This window comes from Idiotropiscis lumnitzeri, chromosome 18 (genome assembly GCF_059441095.1).
Source record: "Idiotropiscis lumnitzeri isolate Australia: NSW breed Sydney's pygmy pipehorse chromosome 18, RoL_Ilum_1.0, whole genome shotgun sequence".
NCBI classification, from domain to species: Eukaryota; Metazoa; Chordata; class Actinopteri; order Syngnathiformes; family Syngnathidae; genus Idiotropiscis; species Idiotropiscis lumnitzeri.
The window spans coordinates 10,118,464-10,134,799 of NC_142408.1; the positions used below are offsets into that span (position 1 = coordinate 10,118,464).

General features: G+C 42.1%; 2 protein-coding genes across 4 annotated transcripts; both read right to left on the reverse strand.

Moving 5' to 3' along the window:
- Nucleotides 1-1,157: 1,157 nt before the first annotated feature.
- Nucleotides 1,158-8,539, reverse strand: crkl (CRK like proto-oncogene, adaptor protein). The gene is made up of 3 exons (XM_088281930.1): nucleotides 7,319-8,539; nucleotides 5,614-6,088; nucleotides 1,158-2,850 (listed from the first exon to the last, which is right to left on the reverse strand). The coding sequence occupies exons 1-3, from the start codon at nucleotides 7,627-7,629 to the stop codon at nucleotides 2,716-2,718; spliced, it is 921 nt and encodes a 306-aa protein (XP_088138056.1). The 5' UTR covers nucleotides 7,630-8,539; the 3' UTR covers nucleotides 1,158-2,715.
- An 805-nt stretch (nucleotides 8,540-9,344) lies between these two features.
- On the reverse strand, nucleotides 9,345-16,139 carry ccdc74a (coiled-coil domain containing 74A). 3 transcript variants are annotated; one of them, XM_088282273.1, is made up of 7 exons: nucleotides 15,440-16,139; nucleotides 14,525-14,572; nucleotides 14,150-14,222; nucleotides 13,703-13,862; nucleotides 13,530-13,630; nucleotides 13,387-13,437; nucleotides 9,345-12,524 (listed from the first exon to the last, which is right to left on the reverse strand). In XM_088282273.1, the coding sequence occupies exons 1-7, from the start codon at nucleotides 15,729-15,731 to the stop codon at nucleotides 12,413-12,415; spliced, it is 837 nt and encodes a 278-aa protein (XP_088138399.1). In that variant the 5' UTR covers nucleotides 15,732-16,139; the 3' UTR covers nucleotides 9,345-12,412. The 3 variants fall into 3 exon arrangements, with proteins under 3 accessions (XP_088138399.1, XP_088138398.1, XP_088138397.1); XM_088282272.1 differs by having other exon boundaries at nucleotides 13,703-13,898; XM_088282271.1 differs by having other exon boundaries at nucleotides 13,703-13,901.
- Nucleotides 16,140-16,336: the final 197 nt, after the last annotated feature.

The following is a 16,336-nucleotide window of genomic DNA, read 5'->3' on the forward strand; positions in this document are numbered from 1 at the left end:
ATGACTGCAGAAGCAACCAATCACTGAACAGCGCCGCATCGATTCAATGGTACATTAGAGCATCTGTCCCCTTTGTTTGAGGTTCAACTCAAAGCACAGGTAGCAGCAAAGTACAATGGACAATAAACTGGATAATTTCTGAACAACATTCGAAAACTTTTGTTTTACCAGAAATCTTGTGGGACATGGGGCTCAGTTCAAACCTAAAATTAAGTATCATGCAATCAGATATTAGATGAGTGGCAATGTTAGGACATGCAAACTGTATTCAACATAAAACACCTACGATAATAGGAATGCATGTAAAAAGTCCATAAACACTAAAAGCTCATGTGATCACCTATACAAAATCGAAAACACCTTGTCGAGCGGACAAGAGCAAGAACCCCGACTGGTTATATTTCAGACATTTAACTCTGCTTAAATTTCGTTAACCTTACGGTAAGCCTCTCAGAACACATTTTGTTTCTGTATCTTGGTGACTTATTAAACAAAACAGACACGACAGAAACTGCTCATTTCCTCATTCTCTTTAACTCAGCCATGGTAAGGCGAATTGTTTTGTGTGTTTTCAGAGGTTGAAGTGAGCCTAAGTAGAGATGCTCACGCACATTTTGGAGCCGTTTGGTCTATTTATTTGGACATGATGCGTGACATATTCACATTGATTTTGAATGGACAAATTATGATCAGTCCCAAACATGCTTCTAAGACATAAGGAGAAAAGGGTTTTTAAATCGTTATTTATTCACTGATTTCTCCAAAACAAATAGAAATGAATTAAAATGATAGCTATTATTTTCTTGATAAAAGAATCCATAAATAGATCTTGTGTGGACCATCCTGGCTGGACGAGCCCTTTAAAATGATCATCACACCAGTCTCCTGAAGGCCTGAGCGCCATTTCTGTTGGTTAGAGGTGTTGAGAGAAGGCGGAGAGGGGCGAATAAAGAAAACAGGCACGTGACACTGCCCTTGAAAAGTTTCCCCATCTGCCATGTCTGGGTCAGCTGACTTTCTTTTATTAGCACTTCATTAAAATTCATTAATTGCTTCCTTTCTCCTGGGGACAGCCCAAAAGAAAAAGTGGGACTGTCATGTGCATGAGTGTTGCGCTCAAGATAACACACACACACACACACACACACAAAAAAAGCTTCAAGTAGTAGATGTAAATTTTATTTACTTGTTCTGTACATAAAGGGTCAATACCAGCACAGGTGTTAACCATGGGAAATATTAACACGTGTCAATGGTATAAGAAAATAAAAGGCACAATTCTTAATCCTAAGTAAAAGACAGGCTTTCCTAGGAGTCAGGGGACACAGTAATACTGTTAATGCCATTAAAAACAACTCAGAAGCACGAGAAGTTCACCTCAGGGAGGGTCATTGACAATCAGGATGTATTGCTTAATTAGTAGAGTGGATCAAGTGTGAAGACCAGGAGGCTGTAAAATTAAAAATAACAATGAAGAAATGAACGACAAAAAGCAGCATGTGGCCACAAGCGTCTCCTTGTTTCCCTTTTGTTGAATAGCAACACTCAATCAGTCACAGCAACTCATCTGACCAGAAAAAAAAATAGTAGCTGTCAGAGGCATCTCATTATTATTATTTTTTTTTTCTTACAGCAGATATGTCAAGTGTGGGGGCGGGGACCCCTACAGTTAAAATGGAATCAACATTTCCACAATTGACACGAGGCAGCTTGCATAAAGAGATCAACCGTGGCGCAGGCCCAACATTTAAAGAAAAAAGCTCAATAAAATCCTAAATAGGCGAGGAGGCGTTAAAAAAAAAAAAAAAAAAAAAAAAAAAAAAGGATGAACGCAACGAACAATGCATTTATCTTTCTCTGTGTGAAACAAGGCATCAACGTACCCTCAATGGCTTCCAGAGACTTGGGGGCGGGTGTTTCTCACCTGCGCCTCTATAGTGGACGGGTGGGGAACCATTTTAGTTTCAAATCCTCTGACGGCCATATTAAATTCATGACAAAATATGATGCAACAATCTGATGGCTGTTGTTACATATTATAAACAAAGTTTGTTTTTTGGTTCCCCACCAATGCCATCACAAGTGCAGTCACAAACCTTGGCGTCACTGCCACGCAGCTTATCTCTACGCATAACGTGCGCTCAGAGACATGCAAAGACGTCTCCGCCTACATACGTCATGTCCATTGCAAATTAGAAAAATTGTTTCAGAGATGGCACAAAAATCATACAAATTGACAGATCGTGTCGATTAGGATTAGCAGTGAATACACATCAAATCCTTAGGCGGGCATGTGTGCTTAATTAAAGGTAGAGAGGAACTCACTTGCCTTGAGAAAATATTACATTGCCTCATTGCCACCTCCCCACACTTTATACAAATAATCACAACATACGCACACTCAAAACATGTCATGTCATGTGCTGAATATACATTGGAGATGGGGAAGTGAAATGGAACCCGGTGTGCGAACACTGCTTGTCAGGGGACTCTGGTTTGAGTCTGGGTGGATCCAAGGATGTAAACAGTCAAAGCCTTGCGGAAGTCGGCAAAAGCAGTGTCAAGAAGAGAAAAGGGGTCTGGGGGATTTTGGAGGGGGTTCTTGTCATGGTACAGCCCCAAACAGGAAAAGCACACTGAGACAAGAGTGGGTGGTAGACAGGGGCGGACTCACGTACAGCTCGGTCCAGGCAAGGAGGTCAACTCCTAGGTCAGTCAGTCACTCTCATCCGGGTTCTGGGGGTCGAGGATTTTTACATGGGTGAATGGGAAGAGACCCCTACGTCCGTTCACCTCCCCCTCCCACTGACCGTTGATGTTCATCCGCGTAACTTTGACTAAGTCACCCACCTGCAGAGAGAAGCATAGGGGGCAGTTAAAAGAGAAAAAGGACATACACTTAAAAAAAAAAAACAAAAAAAAAAAGATTTTGAAAATAGTAGTGGTTTTAGCAGATGACGATGAGTAAACGGCGGGCTGCCGCTTCAGATGGGTTTCGTGACACAAACGCGACCCCCATTCTGGTGGCACCATATGGTCTTTATCAGGATTACAGGGAACCAAAAGCCACAGAAGCACAAGTGAAGGCACGACATTTGGACACTTCAAGGGCATCAGACATAGTCTGGAACAAGTCTTGTACGCCACAAGGGAATGAGAAGAATGCTAAAAACGAAAGCTGCATTGACAAGAGAGTGACAAAAGGTGAATAGATCTACGTAACATATTACGGAGTTTGAAAACTGATGAAAGCAAATTTGAAGCACGGAGTTGCTTTTTTTCCCAAGGGGAAGCAACACCAACCCAATTTAGAGCTCAAGCTTTTGCCACCATTAAATTGCCGTTAATTCTGTGTTTGGAGGTATTGATAGGATTGATCATCTTTTCTCCTGAAAGGTTTTCATCCAAATTTCAACCACTACATTTTATACAGTATATATACTTCGCCATCACTGTCAAAGCCACCACTACCGAATCTTTATACTCAAGTCTCCCACCCAAGATCTCGGGTACAATAAAACTATCCATCCATCATCCAAGCCACTTTTTCTCATGAGGGTCGCGGGGGGTGCTGGAGTCTATCCCAGCTGTCTTCGGGCAGTAGGCGGGGTACATCCTGAACTGGATGCCAGCCAATCGCAGGGCACACATAGACGAACAACCATCCGCACTCACACTCATACCTAGGGGCAATTTAGAGTGTCCAATCAACCTGCCAAGCATGTTTTTGGAGGAAGGCCGTAGCCAGAATCGAACCCACGACCTCTGCACTGTGAGGCCAAGGTGCTAACCAGTCGTCCACCGTGCCACCCACAATGAAAGAAACTTTTTTATTTATAAGTCGCTGGAAATCATTCTTTGTTACGAGGCATTTGGATTATCATGTAAACTTGGTTTATGCGGAGGATAGGTGATGCCAGCATGCAGCTAGTCGGCCCGTGCCGTAAAAAAAACAAACAAAAAAAAAACATTGCCATTCTAACATTCCTGTGACTCTTGTTGTGACAATGAGTCATTTTCGCGAGTCATTTTCATTCAAATCTGTCATTTCTGATTGGGCAATTTGAGTCACCAATTCTTGCACAGGCCTAATCTACCATAGCATCTAATAAAACACTTTCTCAACCAGTAGCCAGCAAACAAATGCAAGACTAACTCTTCATTATGTTGCAGAAATTACACGCAAAATACATAATTATTCAGTTAGCCCTTGACATGTTTTCATTTTTCCATAACTTGTTCTGATATGATATTCTATTGATTGTTAAATTTCAATTTGCACTCACTCGGTTTGTTTAAATGTAGTGCAAAAAAATATAGTTGTTTTTCCTAACACGGTAAATAATTGTGATGAATAAATTATTTTAATAGCGGTGGAAAACAATATATATTTACTGTAATTTTTTTTGGGGGGGGGTAAGTTTAGTTACTTTACACAAGAACATAGGGTTATATAAAAAAAAAAAAAAAAAAAAACAGGACACGGATGGCCAACCTTGAATGAATCTTTGCAATTAGTAAGTTATTAAGTTTCAACTGTGGCTCCTTGAACGGAACACAAAATGAATCAGCAAACTCTACCAAAAGTGCTCTGTCAGGCAAATTCCAAAGATGTTATCTCTCACCATTACTTTCTATTTGCAGAGATGGTTAATTGACCTTGCAATTGCATCATTACACTTTAATAGAGGACTCCATCACTGTTACGGATTGTACACCGTCACCCCCCCAAAAACAACCACTCATAGTATGCAGTTGTCGCTTATTACAGTTCCGTGCAATGTTGTGTCTGATATTCGACAACACCTGAGGATAGTTGATGCCATCATGCAGCGACATGGATGCCAGTAAATGCAGCAGACATATGAGTCAGTCACTGGAGTGAAGTGAAGCCCATATGCATGCGATATGTGCACATTATGCATCACATAACACGTTTCAACATGTAAGCGCCAGTGGAAGGTGCTCTGAAAGTTACACATTTTTTCCTGTAACACGCAGCAAGGGCTCGTGACGAAGAAGGAAACTATTTGACTTTTTCTTTATTCATCAATGTAATCTTTTGTGAGGTGTTATGTGTAATAATTCTTTTATAATAAAATTCATGATACTTTTGGTCTCTATAAGCGTGATATGAAATTTTCACAAATGTTTCATGTCTACTGACAACAAAGGTGCTCTGTCTGTGTCAAACGACAACCGAGCCTTGGCTAATACTGCAGGCAGTGTAAAATTGGCTCCAGCCAATTATTGTCTAAATTCTCCTTTGCATTTGTGGATCAACTCCACCAAGAGAGGTTATGTTTTGAACTGCATTCGCTGCTTTTGTTGTCAGCATAACACACATTGAGTTTTTTGTGCTTGTTGGTGATTTGAAGAGGGAAGCGCCATGACTTGGGATTCAAATATCTTTTGAGGCACCAGTCCTATAACTTTTCTGACACAATCAGTCTGCTGTTTTCTCCTGATGTACACTAAATGACACACTAGCACATGTGCTTAATGACAAGTTGTCAGTTGTGATGCTGTGGTCCACTACTTCCATTTAACCAGATTTTGAAGGTATTGTTGCTAATAATTACTGTAATATAGAGAAATTGTGTTTTCAGTTACCTCTAAAGCGAGAGCCGTCTTGTCATAGGCGCAGGGCACTCGCTTCTGAATGGCTTTAGCCATGACAGGTCCGTTCTGCAAGGATGACAGCGGGGTGTTGACAGGTCCAGGAGTGCCCGGAGGTAGCGGCGACGGGGTCTGCGGCTGGGCGTAGGCGTGGACGAGCGTATGCGAGGGCTCGGGGATGCCGTAGCTGTTGGAGTTGCGGGAGCCAAGGGTCGGCTGGCCCGGGTGCGGCGAGGGTCGTACCAATTTCTCCACGTAGGGGACGGGGATCATGCCAACGCGGCCGTCTTTGTTCTTGGCGCTCCACCATTGCTCCTCTGGCTTCTCAAGGATGATGAGAATCTCGCCTTTCTTGAACGGAAGGTCCTCAGCGTCGCTGCCAGTGAAGTCATACAGAGTCCGAACATACTCCAGGTTGTCTTCTTGGCCGCCCAAGGGCTGGATCGGACCGCTCACTGTGCTTGGGTACCTTGGAGATTATGAGACAAAGGAGGGGGATATAATTTGAAATGTTGACAACCATTTGGGTTGATTGGAACATGTGGTATATGCTGAAAACGGTATACATTTTGCTATAGTCGTATGCGTGTCTACGTCAAACAGTCACCCACCCGCCATGCTTTTCCAGCTGCTCAGGAACTACAGGGGCGACGCTAGGCACTCAGCTAGCTTGCTCAGCACCAGCTACAATATGAGCTGCAGTTGGCTAATCATACGCCACATCTCGCAAGAACAGAGGATAGGAAAAGATGGAACATCCATGCTAGCTGCTAAGCTAATAGGAAACAGCCTAGCGGAACCACATTCCAGGGAAGAGTATTTAACTATAAACAGCAAATTAGCAGGTAAAAAACTGAAAAGATTGCAACAGGTTCAAAAATCACACTTTCGAAAAACAGGAACCAATGAGTTCAAAATATATAAATTTATAGTAGAAATAAATATTTACAAGGTAATGTTTTTTTTTAATAAATTTTACTTTGTTAAGGAAGTATATAACCCATTCAAGAATTGCTTCCATTATAATTTTGACATTTAAGTTTGAATTTTGATATATACCATTAGCGTGAAGGGATTTAATGTGAAACCAGAAACATTTGGGCCATAAAGCTCAACCCCTTTAATAGTAGGAAAAATATATCTTAAATTATTAAATGTGATACATTTTATGGTCCATGATGATTTCGAGTCTCAGAATTTGAAACAAGGGAGACAACAAAGAGGGGATACATATTGTTCATACTGTTAGGCTTGGCACAATGTTATCAGTGATGATAAGCCAAAGAGGAAATTAAAAATGACGATAACATGAAAACAGGAACTTCTGGCCAAAAGCAGTACTCCAAGGTAAGGTTTGTACCACGTTTGAATGAAAGGCAAGCTGTTTTATTGTACTAAAGGATTATTGTACTTCATTCAATGAACAGTTTCACCATTTCCATTTTAACGTCTAGATTGCACATATGTGTAAAAATACAAATCAGGGTTGAATGAGGTGCATTTGCATTCATCTTGTTGCACCACATGTGTAGTTGTAGCGCAGCCATGTGCACCATTTCCAGATCTGTCTTGATTCTTCATGACATAACAGTCTGCAGTCTAACAGAAAGTAGGTTACTTCTGATAAAAATAGCTAACCCAGATAACGTCAATCTGCAGGCAATCTTACATTGCAACATGTACTTTGCGACTGTCCTACCTGGGAGCTGGTTCTATCAGCGTGGTCGTGTCCAGGTAGTGGATTTTGTAGAACTCCAAGAGGGCGGCCAGGTGCTCAAACTCCTGGTCTCCGATCTTAAACCTCTTGCTGGGCAAAGAGTTGATGATATAGTGAGAAACTTTGGAGTTCTCGGAAACTGACAGCACGTAGTCCCCGGGGCAAGTGGACGAATCACGGACCAGGAACATGCCATGTCTTTGTCCTTGTAACCTATTCTGTGCCTCTTGGCGGGACACGGGTCCAAAATACCAGGCCGAACGTTCAGATGAGTCGAATCGAGCAGTGGACATCTCTGTTTAAAAATAAGTTAAATTCAGTCTACAGGTGAGAAACCCACAAGTTGGGCGCTGTATGAAGACAACAAATCAGCGCAAATTGGAGGTTGCAGGGCAGGTTGTTCGAGCGTCCACCTTGGAGGCTGTCGATCTTCAGAGATCCTCCTGCAAACTACCTGACGTGCTCACAAGCAAGCTGCAGCGAGCAAACTTTGGACCATGCTGTGGTTCCTGTGGTATGCAGGCTCAGTCGAATCGGTCAAGAAAGACAAAAAACAAATAAAACAACTTATGACAAAGCCACAAATGATCAATAAAGCTTCCGCTTTTGCTTCCTCCTTCCGAGAAGACACCGGAGATTCTAGTCTGGTAATTTATCTCCTCCGGTCAGTGTCGGTTCTGAGAAGAGGAGGGCGGAGAAGTGGCCTCAGTTGTTCCTCTGATAATTCCTCATGTCGTCTCAACGTCGCCGCTGGGGAAAATGACTTAGCAGAAGCTCCTGGGCACACGCGTCGCGGAAAGGCCTATTCGAAGCCCCCGTCTCGAATCGGAGCGCACTTTGGAGGCGGCGGAGGAGAAAAATGGCGGCCCACCACACGTCGTCTTCACACCAGAGATTATTTCACAACGGCGGGTCGGCTCTTGCGCGTGCATGTCATCACGTGACACCGGAGCGGTGGCGCGCGCGTCTCTTATATTCCGACTAGTCGTATTTCCGCAATACCTTGTTCTTCTTCGCGCTCGTCGCCCCTCAACGCGGCCGCCGAGGAGTGCGAGTCCGAGACGAAAAAATGGCGACGGGAGGGCAGGTCCCGCTTTCGGAGTGCACGTCACTCACCGCCGGAGGGGGAGGTGGGAGTAGGAGGGAGAGAGAGGGAGGAAGGAAGGAGGGGGGAGGGAAGGAAACAGAGGAGACGAGAGAAGAGGAGCGGATCGAGGGTGGGCGGGTGATGAAACCCGGCCGGCCCCTCACCACCGGTGTGAGCTGTCAATCACAATGCCATGACACAGCAGTGACGTTTCAAACAGTGTTCTCTATTTTTTTTTTACTCAGAGTACCACCTAAAAACATACTGAGCTCGCCATAACCAACAATACCGTAAAGTGGTGACCTATTTTTATTTTTTACAGTGAATTCAGAGATTTGTTGTTCAAAACACTATAAATATTTGAACATTAAGTGTTCCCTCGCTACTTCGTAGTTCGGTTATTGCTTCAGTCTATCATGGTGCTTTCATTTGGGCCCATAATTTCACCAATTGCAGGTTTACGTCACAATTTCTGATTTTCTTGGGTTTTTTTCCCTTCTAAGGCGGACCAGTCAAAAAAGTGGCAATTTATTTGCTTTTATTTAAAAAACAATCAGACGAGACAGGCTTTTTGGGTGTGTTTGGAACTAAGTTCCAAGCGCATTGCTTCACTCTGACTGTACCAAAAGAATGCTGTTCGAATCTGTCATTTAATTATTTCAAGTGTCACCCCAAAAACAGAGTACCAGAACCCAGTGTGTAGTTAAAGCACAAGCCGCTGATTATAGGCTGCATTCAGAAATTAATGTGAGCGGAGCTTATTCTGCCTCTGACAGCACACGAGGATGACAAAACGTCAGTTTAAAAACTACCTTAAAGTTGTTTTTACTTTAAAATGGCTTAACTACTGTCCAAGTGTAACCAAAGGTATAATACTGGCTACCGTTATCTGGGATTGTTTCCGTTAGCTTCCGTTTGCTTACGCAGCAAGGATTCAAAGCACCGGTATTCATTCTTCATTTAGTATTTTACAGTTTAAAATTTCAGTGTAAAAAAATTCTTTAAGGTGAGATGTAACAGCCAACATGTGTATCAAGTATCAAATACCATATTTGATACTCTACTGTGATGTATTAATTCACAGCATTCACACTATTTCTATTTTTTCTTCCTATTCTATTTGAGGAATTGTTTAGCTGCATTACACGTTGCTATGAGGAAAGCATTCAAAAGGAAACAATTTCATGTCTCGCGGTTTAATTTACATTCAACGTAAAGATGATGGGCATTGGGCATAAAACTGTGAAATCCGGGCTAATCTGCATGTTGTAAAGAGGCATTTTTTACAGGGGCTGTGTCTAAAAGAAACCAATAAATATAAACGGCAATCAGAAAAACAGACAACAGTGAATTAGCATGACAAGTCATTCAATGGTGTGCCATTTAAGAGATAAAAGAAAAAAATAGAAAACGCGGTTCCTCTGGTTTCGAGGTTTCAGTCATCATTTCCCTTGTGGCTGCAGCTGCCACAGAGCAGCTCTCAGCACTGCAACACTGTGTGCATGTTAATAGAACCGCACTTACTGGCTTATGATGCTACAAACTGGGTGAAACAGAAGCAAAACATTAAGTCACACAAACATTCACAAATACAGGTAAAACATAACTGACTTTTTACAAAGGTCAAACTTTGCGCGACTGATATCATGAGTTAAGTGGTTTCTCATTGAGGATGTTCTTTAGAAAAAACACCTCCCTCATTGTAACACAGACATCACACTTTTTGTGGTTGTGTTATTTGCCGTTCTCTTGAAACATTAACATTCAGCCAAAATCGCCAACCAATTGACTTGCCTGGTCCAATTATTACATTACAGGATTTCATTGCAAATTTTCTCTGACGCCCTCATGGCCGAGAAAGTCCAGAGGACACGAGGAGCGCAATATGATTGGCCAATTAGATCTTGCAGCAACGTGGCGGCGACAGTCGATGAGCAGTCTAAGAAAAGTACCGTATTTTCGCACCCAAAAGACGCGCCGTGTCAAAGGGCGCAACACCTGTTGAGGGCGCTATTTCTGTCTTTGTAACATATACTGGACGCACCGCCTGACAAGACGATAGCACAGCTGCTGTTAGCATAGCATGAACTTGGCAGAGCTGCCCACACTGACACAGCCGATAGCAGCCTACTATGCCCCAATAACATAAGCAATCACCCCATTGTTGCAGCAGACGCCAAGTCTCTATTGACAATAGCTGACATTGACAATGGCTCAGGCCAATATTAGGTGCATTGGCAATAGCCTACAAAGCAACGTCAGGGGAGCGACTTGGCTGCTTACCACACTCCTTAGAGTCACGGTTTAAAAAAAAATAAAAAACTCATCATACAAGCAAACAATGAAACATAGAAATAAGATTAACACAAACATGTATCTCTCATGCCATCAATATACCCAAAAAAAAATGAAAATAACACAAAAGCCACTCAGCCTTAGCTAATTCAAGCAATGCATTCTGGGAGCAGAGACCCACAATCCCATAGCTGTTTAGAGAGATTTGCATGGCTGTTTAAAGAGATGTGCTGTTATGCTTTGGACTTTTTGTCTGTTGTCTAAACCTGGGACGTTTCTTGCTTGCAATAACATAAATGATAAGACAGACTAAAACATTGTGGACAGCTGCCCTTTGTCCAGCTTTTTCCAACACCATCACCCAAACATTATAGTCAGATGGTGTATTTGTCACGGTCGATTGTAAGCATGGACAACTCACACTTTGCCCAGCAGGGTGTGCTAACATGCACTTCCAACAGCTCGTTGATGACAAGGGCTGATGGACGTGAGTGGTACTTTGTCCATTTAATGGACGCATCGACTGACAGGGCGCTTTGTTTGTTAAGGGGAATTTTTGTGACTTTAAAGTGCGCCTTATGACTGCGAAAATACGGTACATTGGACTGGATTGACAGAGCATGGTGCAAGTAAAAACAATTCAATTTTTTTGCATAATTTGGATATTGCCCCCAAAAAAAAAAACTACTGTAAACCTAAAGTTTAGGAAAATAATTTCCACCAGTAAAAATGCGGAGGTTACCCTTATTTAAATCTTATTTAAATCATGTGAAGTGTCAGCCCAGACCAACTCAATGCAATATAACATTTAATATTTTTACATTTATTTATTATTGTTGTCACTGCCCGGTGTTATTACTTACTATTAGGACATCTGCGCATCTGTGGGTGTGGCTTGTTTCTTGTGGCGTGTGGGTTGTTCCCTGCATTATGTAATATCGCGTGAAATGTACATAGAACTAAAGGGTCTAAAAAAATCTGATAGCGTGGGCACTTGGACGTGTAAAGCCAGCCTAGACGCGTACTAGCATAAATGTCAATGTTTGTTGGACGATTTTCAACTTCCGCAAGGTTCATGGGCTGCAGTGTTGGATATGTATGGCTAAAATATGAAGACTGTAAGAATGTTTAAATAAGACAAAAAATGACTCGTTCGACGATCAAGTTTGATTTGAGACAATACTAGTGTTGAAAACTAGAAGCGAAAACTTTGGAGACAAAAGTATTTGGATGCCTGGCATGGAGTGAAAATGGAAAGAAAGTTAGCCGGGAGGTGACTCCAATCTTCTGGGAAGACTTTCTGCAACATTTTGGAGTGGATCTCAGCATTTTTATCCATTCATCCAGAAGAACAATAGCAACCTTACAAGTGTTGGTCTTGGTGGCCTGAGGTCTGAGTTGATGTTAGTTTATGGAAAGACAATTTCTTGTCAGAAAAGTATCAAACTAGCACCAATCTGGCCAGCCCGACATTTAATTTATTCACTATTTGACATCCCCTGACCTTTGTCGATGGTACCAATCCTTTGGGACATCCCCAACACTTAAAAACACAAATACCTAAATCAGTCTGCTACTGGAAACATATTCCAGAGTGTATTCAGTCATTTGTCACGTTACATGTCCAGGGACACAAAAAGGACGACGGCTGCCCTGAAAGTGGTTGGTGCTGAAAGGTGATCATCTGGATCTTCTCACCGCACTGTAGCCTTGACGTGGCCTCGGTGCACAGCACGACTCCTTCTCTGGCGCTCGGCCACAGAGGAGCTGAGGCTTTGCGTGAGCGCTGGCAGGGTCACGCCGGTCCTGGGAGAAAAAGAAGAAAAAAAAGAACTTGCGTATTTTCATATAGGATAGCATATTAGATGTGTTTACTCATAGGTTTGAGCTTTTGTGTTTGAATTATTTACTGCCAGCTGCTGTCAACAGAAATTGACATCACAGTGCCCACGGGCTCAGCTTGCAAACATGGGCACTGTGACGTCCATTTCAGTTGACAGCAGGTGGCAGTACAGGACAAAACGGCAGGCCCATGTTTCGACAAATGGGGGCACATTCAACATACTATTGCAAACCATAACATGTCCATTAATTTCCATCTCCATAAGCAATTTGAATTCACATTTCACATATGCATGCTTGAGGGTATATCAAAACGCTAACTATATTGTGGAATGGAGTCAGATGTACGACCAAAGCAGTTGCAGCTTCTTTTTCAGACTTCCAGTTGACTAAAATAGTGCATGACGGTCTACAAATGCATTTTAAGAGATATTTTTAAACACCACGTTGGGTCAATTTTCTGTCACCCGTGAAAAGAAAAGGCACAATGGTAAAATGTTTTAGATCAAATATGAATCTCAGATTAGTTACCCACTACTATTTTTTTAAAGGCTATGTATCATTCAGTGGTGGCGGGTTGAATTTTACATGGTATCTACAAGCATAATTTTGGTTGTGAAAGAACAGGTGAAATAATCTTCACATTGTGAATGGCCCTAAATTATTTGCGCTGCTGTGACGCCATTCACCCACAATTTGACATTTTGAACAGCAGCCTCACTCGTTGCAGACAGTCAGCAAAATGAAAACTATTTGCAGAACCGCACGTTATCCTCTTATTTTCAAGAGAAACATGACACACAGAGAGGAAGACACAATTACATACGTTTTTCTTGTTTGCAGATCCAGTTTAGGAAAGGGGTTGTCAGAGGATTTGCTGGAAAAAAAAAAAAAACGATACCTCCCATTAGAAATGTGTTTGTTATTTCCATGATACGGACAACACAACAATGTTCTCTGATACTTTACCAGATATCATCCACAAGGTAGGCTTTGGTCAGATTGTAGTTTTCTGGGGTGATTCTCTTGTTGAGCACAATATCTCTCAGCAATTCCTTGTAGCGCACAATCTAGAGGACACACAAGTGTTGGCATGAGTCGAGACACAACGGAAGACAAATGCTTCACACGGTGATCGTCACCTCTTGAGACTGTAAACTGTTGGTATTGTACAGTTGACGGATGATGAGCTCACATTCCCTCAGTGTGGACGCACGAGGAAGATGAGACGGACCGATGTGGACTTGGAGAGGCTGCAGCGAGGTGGCCAACGCCCCGAACTGCTCTGACCTGCGATTTGCTCTGTAGGGCCCATGAATATCGGCACAATCTCCCATGCTTCTAATCAACAAGTCAGACATAATATTCTCACATTAGTTTATGTAAATAAAGAACATTTAATATCACAGTGGAACCTCCAAAGTTGAAACAAATCTTCTCTGTGACACGAGATACCAAGTTGTTCTCATTGAAAAAGATTTTTTTCCATGGGAAAGAATGAATCATTTTGTTCCAGGCTCAAACGGTCACCATTATGAAATTATATTATTATTAACATTTGCTGAAATTGAACTTAAGAAGATATTTACCTTAGCATTTGGTTCTGTGTGGGTTCTCTCCCCCGAACGACAGGTCCAAGACCCACTTGGCTATATTTCAGGACTAGAAGAACACAGTGTGGGGGTGGGTATTATGTAAATGACGTTGTTTAACTGCTATGTAACAGTCGGGAAAAAGTGTCGCTCGCAAATCACATTTTCAGAACAAGGCACATCACAAAAGATTTACTTGGTTGTTTGATTTCATATGTGATGGATGGGCAATCAAGAGATCCAATCATTTGAGTACAAACAATAAGGAGTACATTTTCCATAAAATGTCCCCTTTAAAATGAAAATGAATGTTTAAAATTGACACTGTATTTGTTTCCTAAGTTGCATTTGCTATGTGAATCTTCATCTTACCTTTCCGACTTGGCTTGGGAGCCTCCATAATCATCTTATACTTCAACTCTGCAACATCCAAACAAAAAGAGGGATGAGGGTTTATTATGGAGAAACAAGACACATGTTTAGTAAAGTGACATTGGTCAGATTTCAAACGCCAAAAGAGAAAATCACTTACCTTCCACTTAACTCAATTAGAACCAAGGTGCTATGCTATGCGACATGCAACATACTAGGACTTCAGTTCCTTCTATATTACCAGAATTAAATAGCACCTATTGTCATTGTAATGTACAACAAAATCTGAGAAAGCAGATGTGGCAGGAGTACTGATAACTTAAATAAGGTAAGAGGACTGATTCAACTGCATTACTTAAGTAAATCTAAACTGTTATGTACCTAAGTGGATTCAAAGGTTTGTTTCTAAATACATGATACATGTTTGACTATAATTTTATCGCATCAGTGATTATTTGGCCACATGTAGTCAGGTAAGGCTATGTGATATTCTGAAAATGCTTTCCTTTGTGTTCTGTGCCGAATGAGAGTGGGCAAACTTCACCCGAAGAAGGCAGCATAAGGAGGGGTGAAGATTTATTAATTTCTTTCTTAAGTGAAACATTTGACAGCCAGCATGGGGGACTGGGGCTTTGGGCTGTCATTGCCTCTTTAGAGCGCCTCATCGTTGGCCATGAGTGCACGCATGTGGCGGAGAAGGTGGAAGAGGGAGGCAAAAAAAAAACTTCTCTCTACGACAAATTCACAGTACTAAGTATTGATTTGTTTTCAAACATAGGGAGTTAAAAGAAATGAATAAATAAAGACTCAACGTACATAAAAAATCTACTCACAGTGCCCACAATTGAGCTACATATCAGGAATACAAGCAATAGTTGACATTTAGTCCAATTGGATTGACTAATAATCATTCACCTTTATTCTCTCTTCTGAGAAAATCCACTTCTTGGTGAAGTTTCTGCAGCGTTTCTTTATGTTGGCACTGCAGAAACTCGATGTTCCTCTGCAGTGACGCGACGCGAGTGTCCATGTCGACGTGACCCGACCCAGTCATCGTCCTCGCCGCCTCTCGGTCCCCCGCGGGGAGGACAGGCAGCGGCTGCAGTCGGTTCGCCGGTAATCTTCGAGGCGAGCACGGCACTCCGAGACGCCCGACTCGGCTCCACTGTGGCAGGTGGCGCACCGGCGGGAGGTTATTGCTGGACATAGCCGTGCGTCATCCAGCTAGTTTAGCTTCGATTAGCCCTCGTCGTTAGCAAGTAGCGACAACTTAGTCAAAGTAGCAGCAATAGTTTCATTGCCACCATTGTCATTAAATATAAAAACTCATCTAATTACAATCTATGTTCTCCAACAAAACAATAAATGGGAAAACAACTTTAATAATCCAAGCAAGCAGTCAATTGAAACAGCAGTCTGGTCAGACGACAGTTACTATGGCGACAGTTCACCTCTTTTTACGCCGCGTTCTTGTTACCTCGGATTAATGAAGACCCCCCTTGCTCTCGGCAACAAAGAACAGACGTACGCTCAACGACACAAACATAAAATACGTAGGAGTGCACGGCATTTTATACATAGAAACACGACAGCAACGCGTTCGTAGGGATATGTTGGACAGTAATTATTTAGTGACACACTAGAGGAAGCTTTTCTAACTCGGGATTTTAAGAAGTAATCAAAATAGGATAAATTATACAGTTGAATCAGAATTTGTGGAAATTAAGGGCAACAGTTAGCCATTATGTCCGATTTTATGCACGACAATTTGAGATTTTAGATAACGTTCTGACTTTTGAGAGAACCTAAACG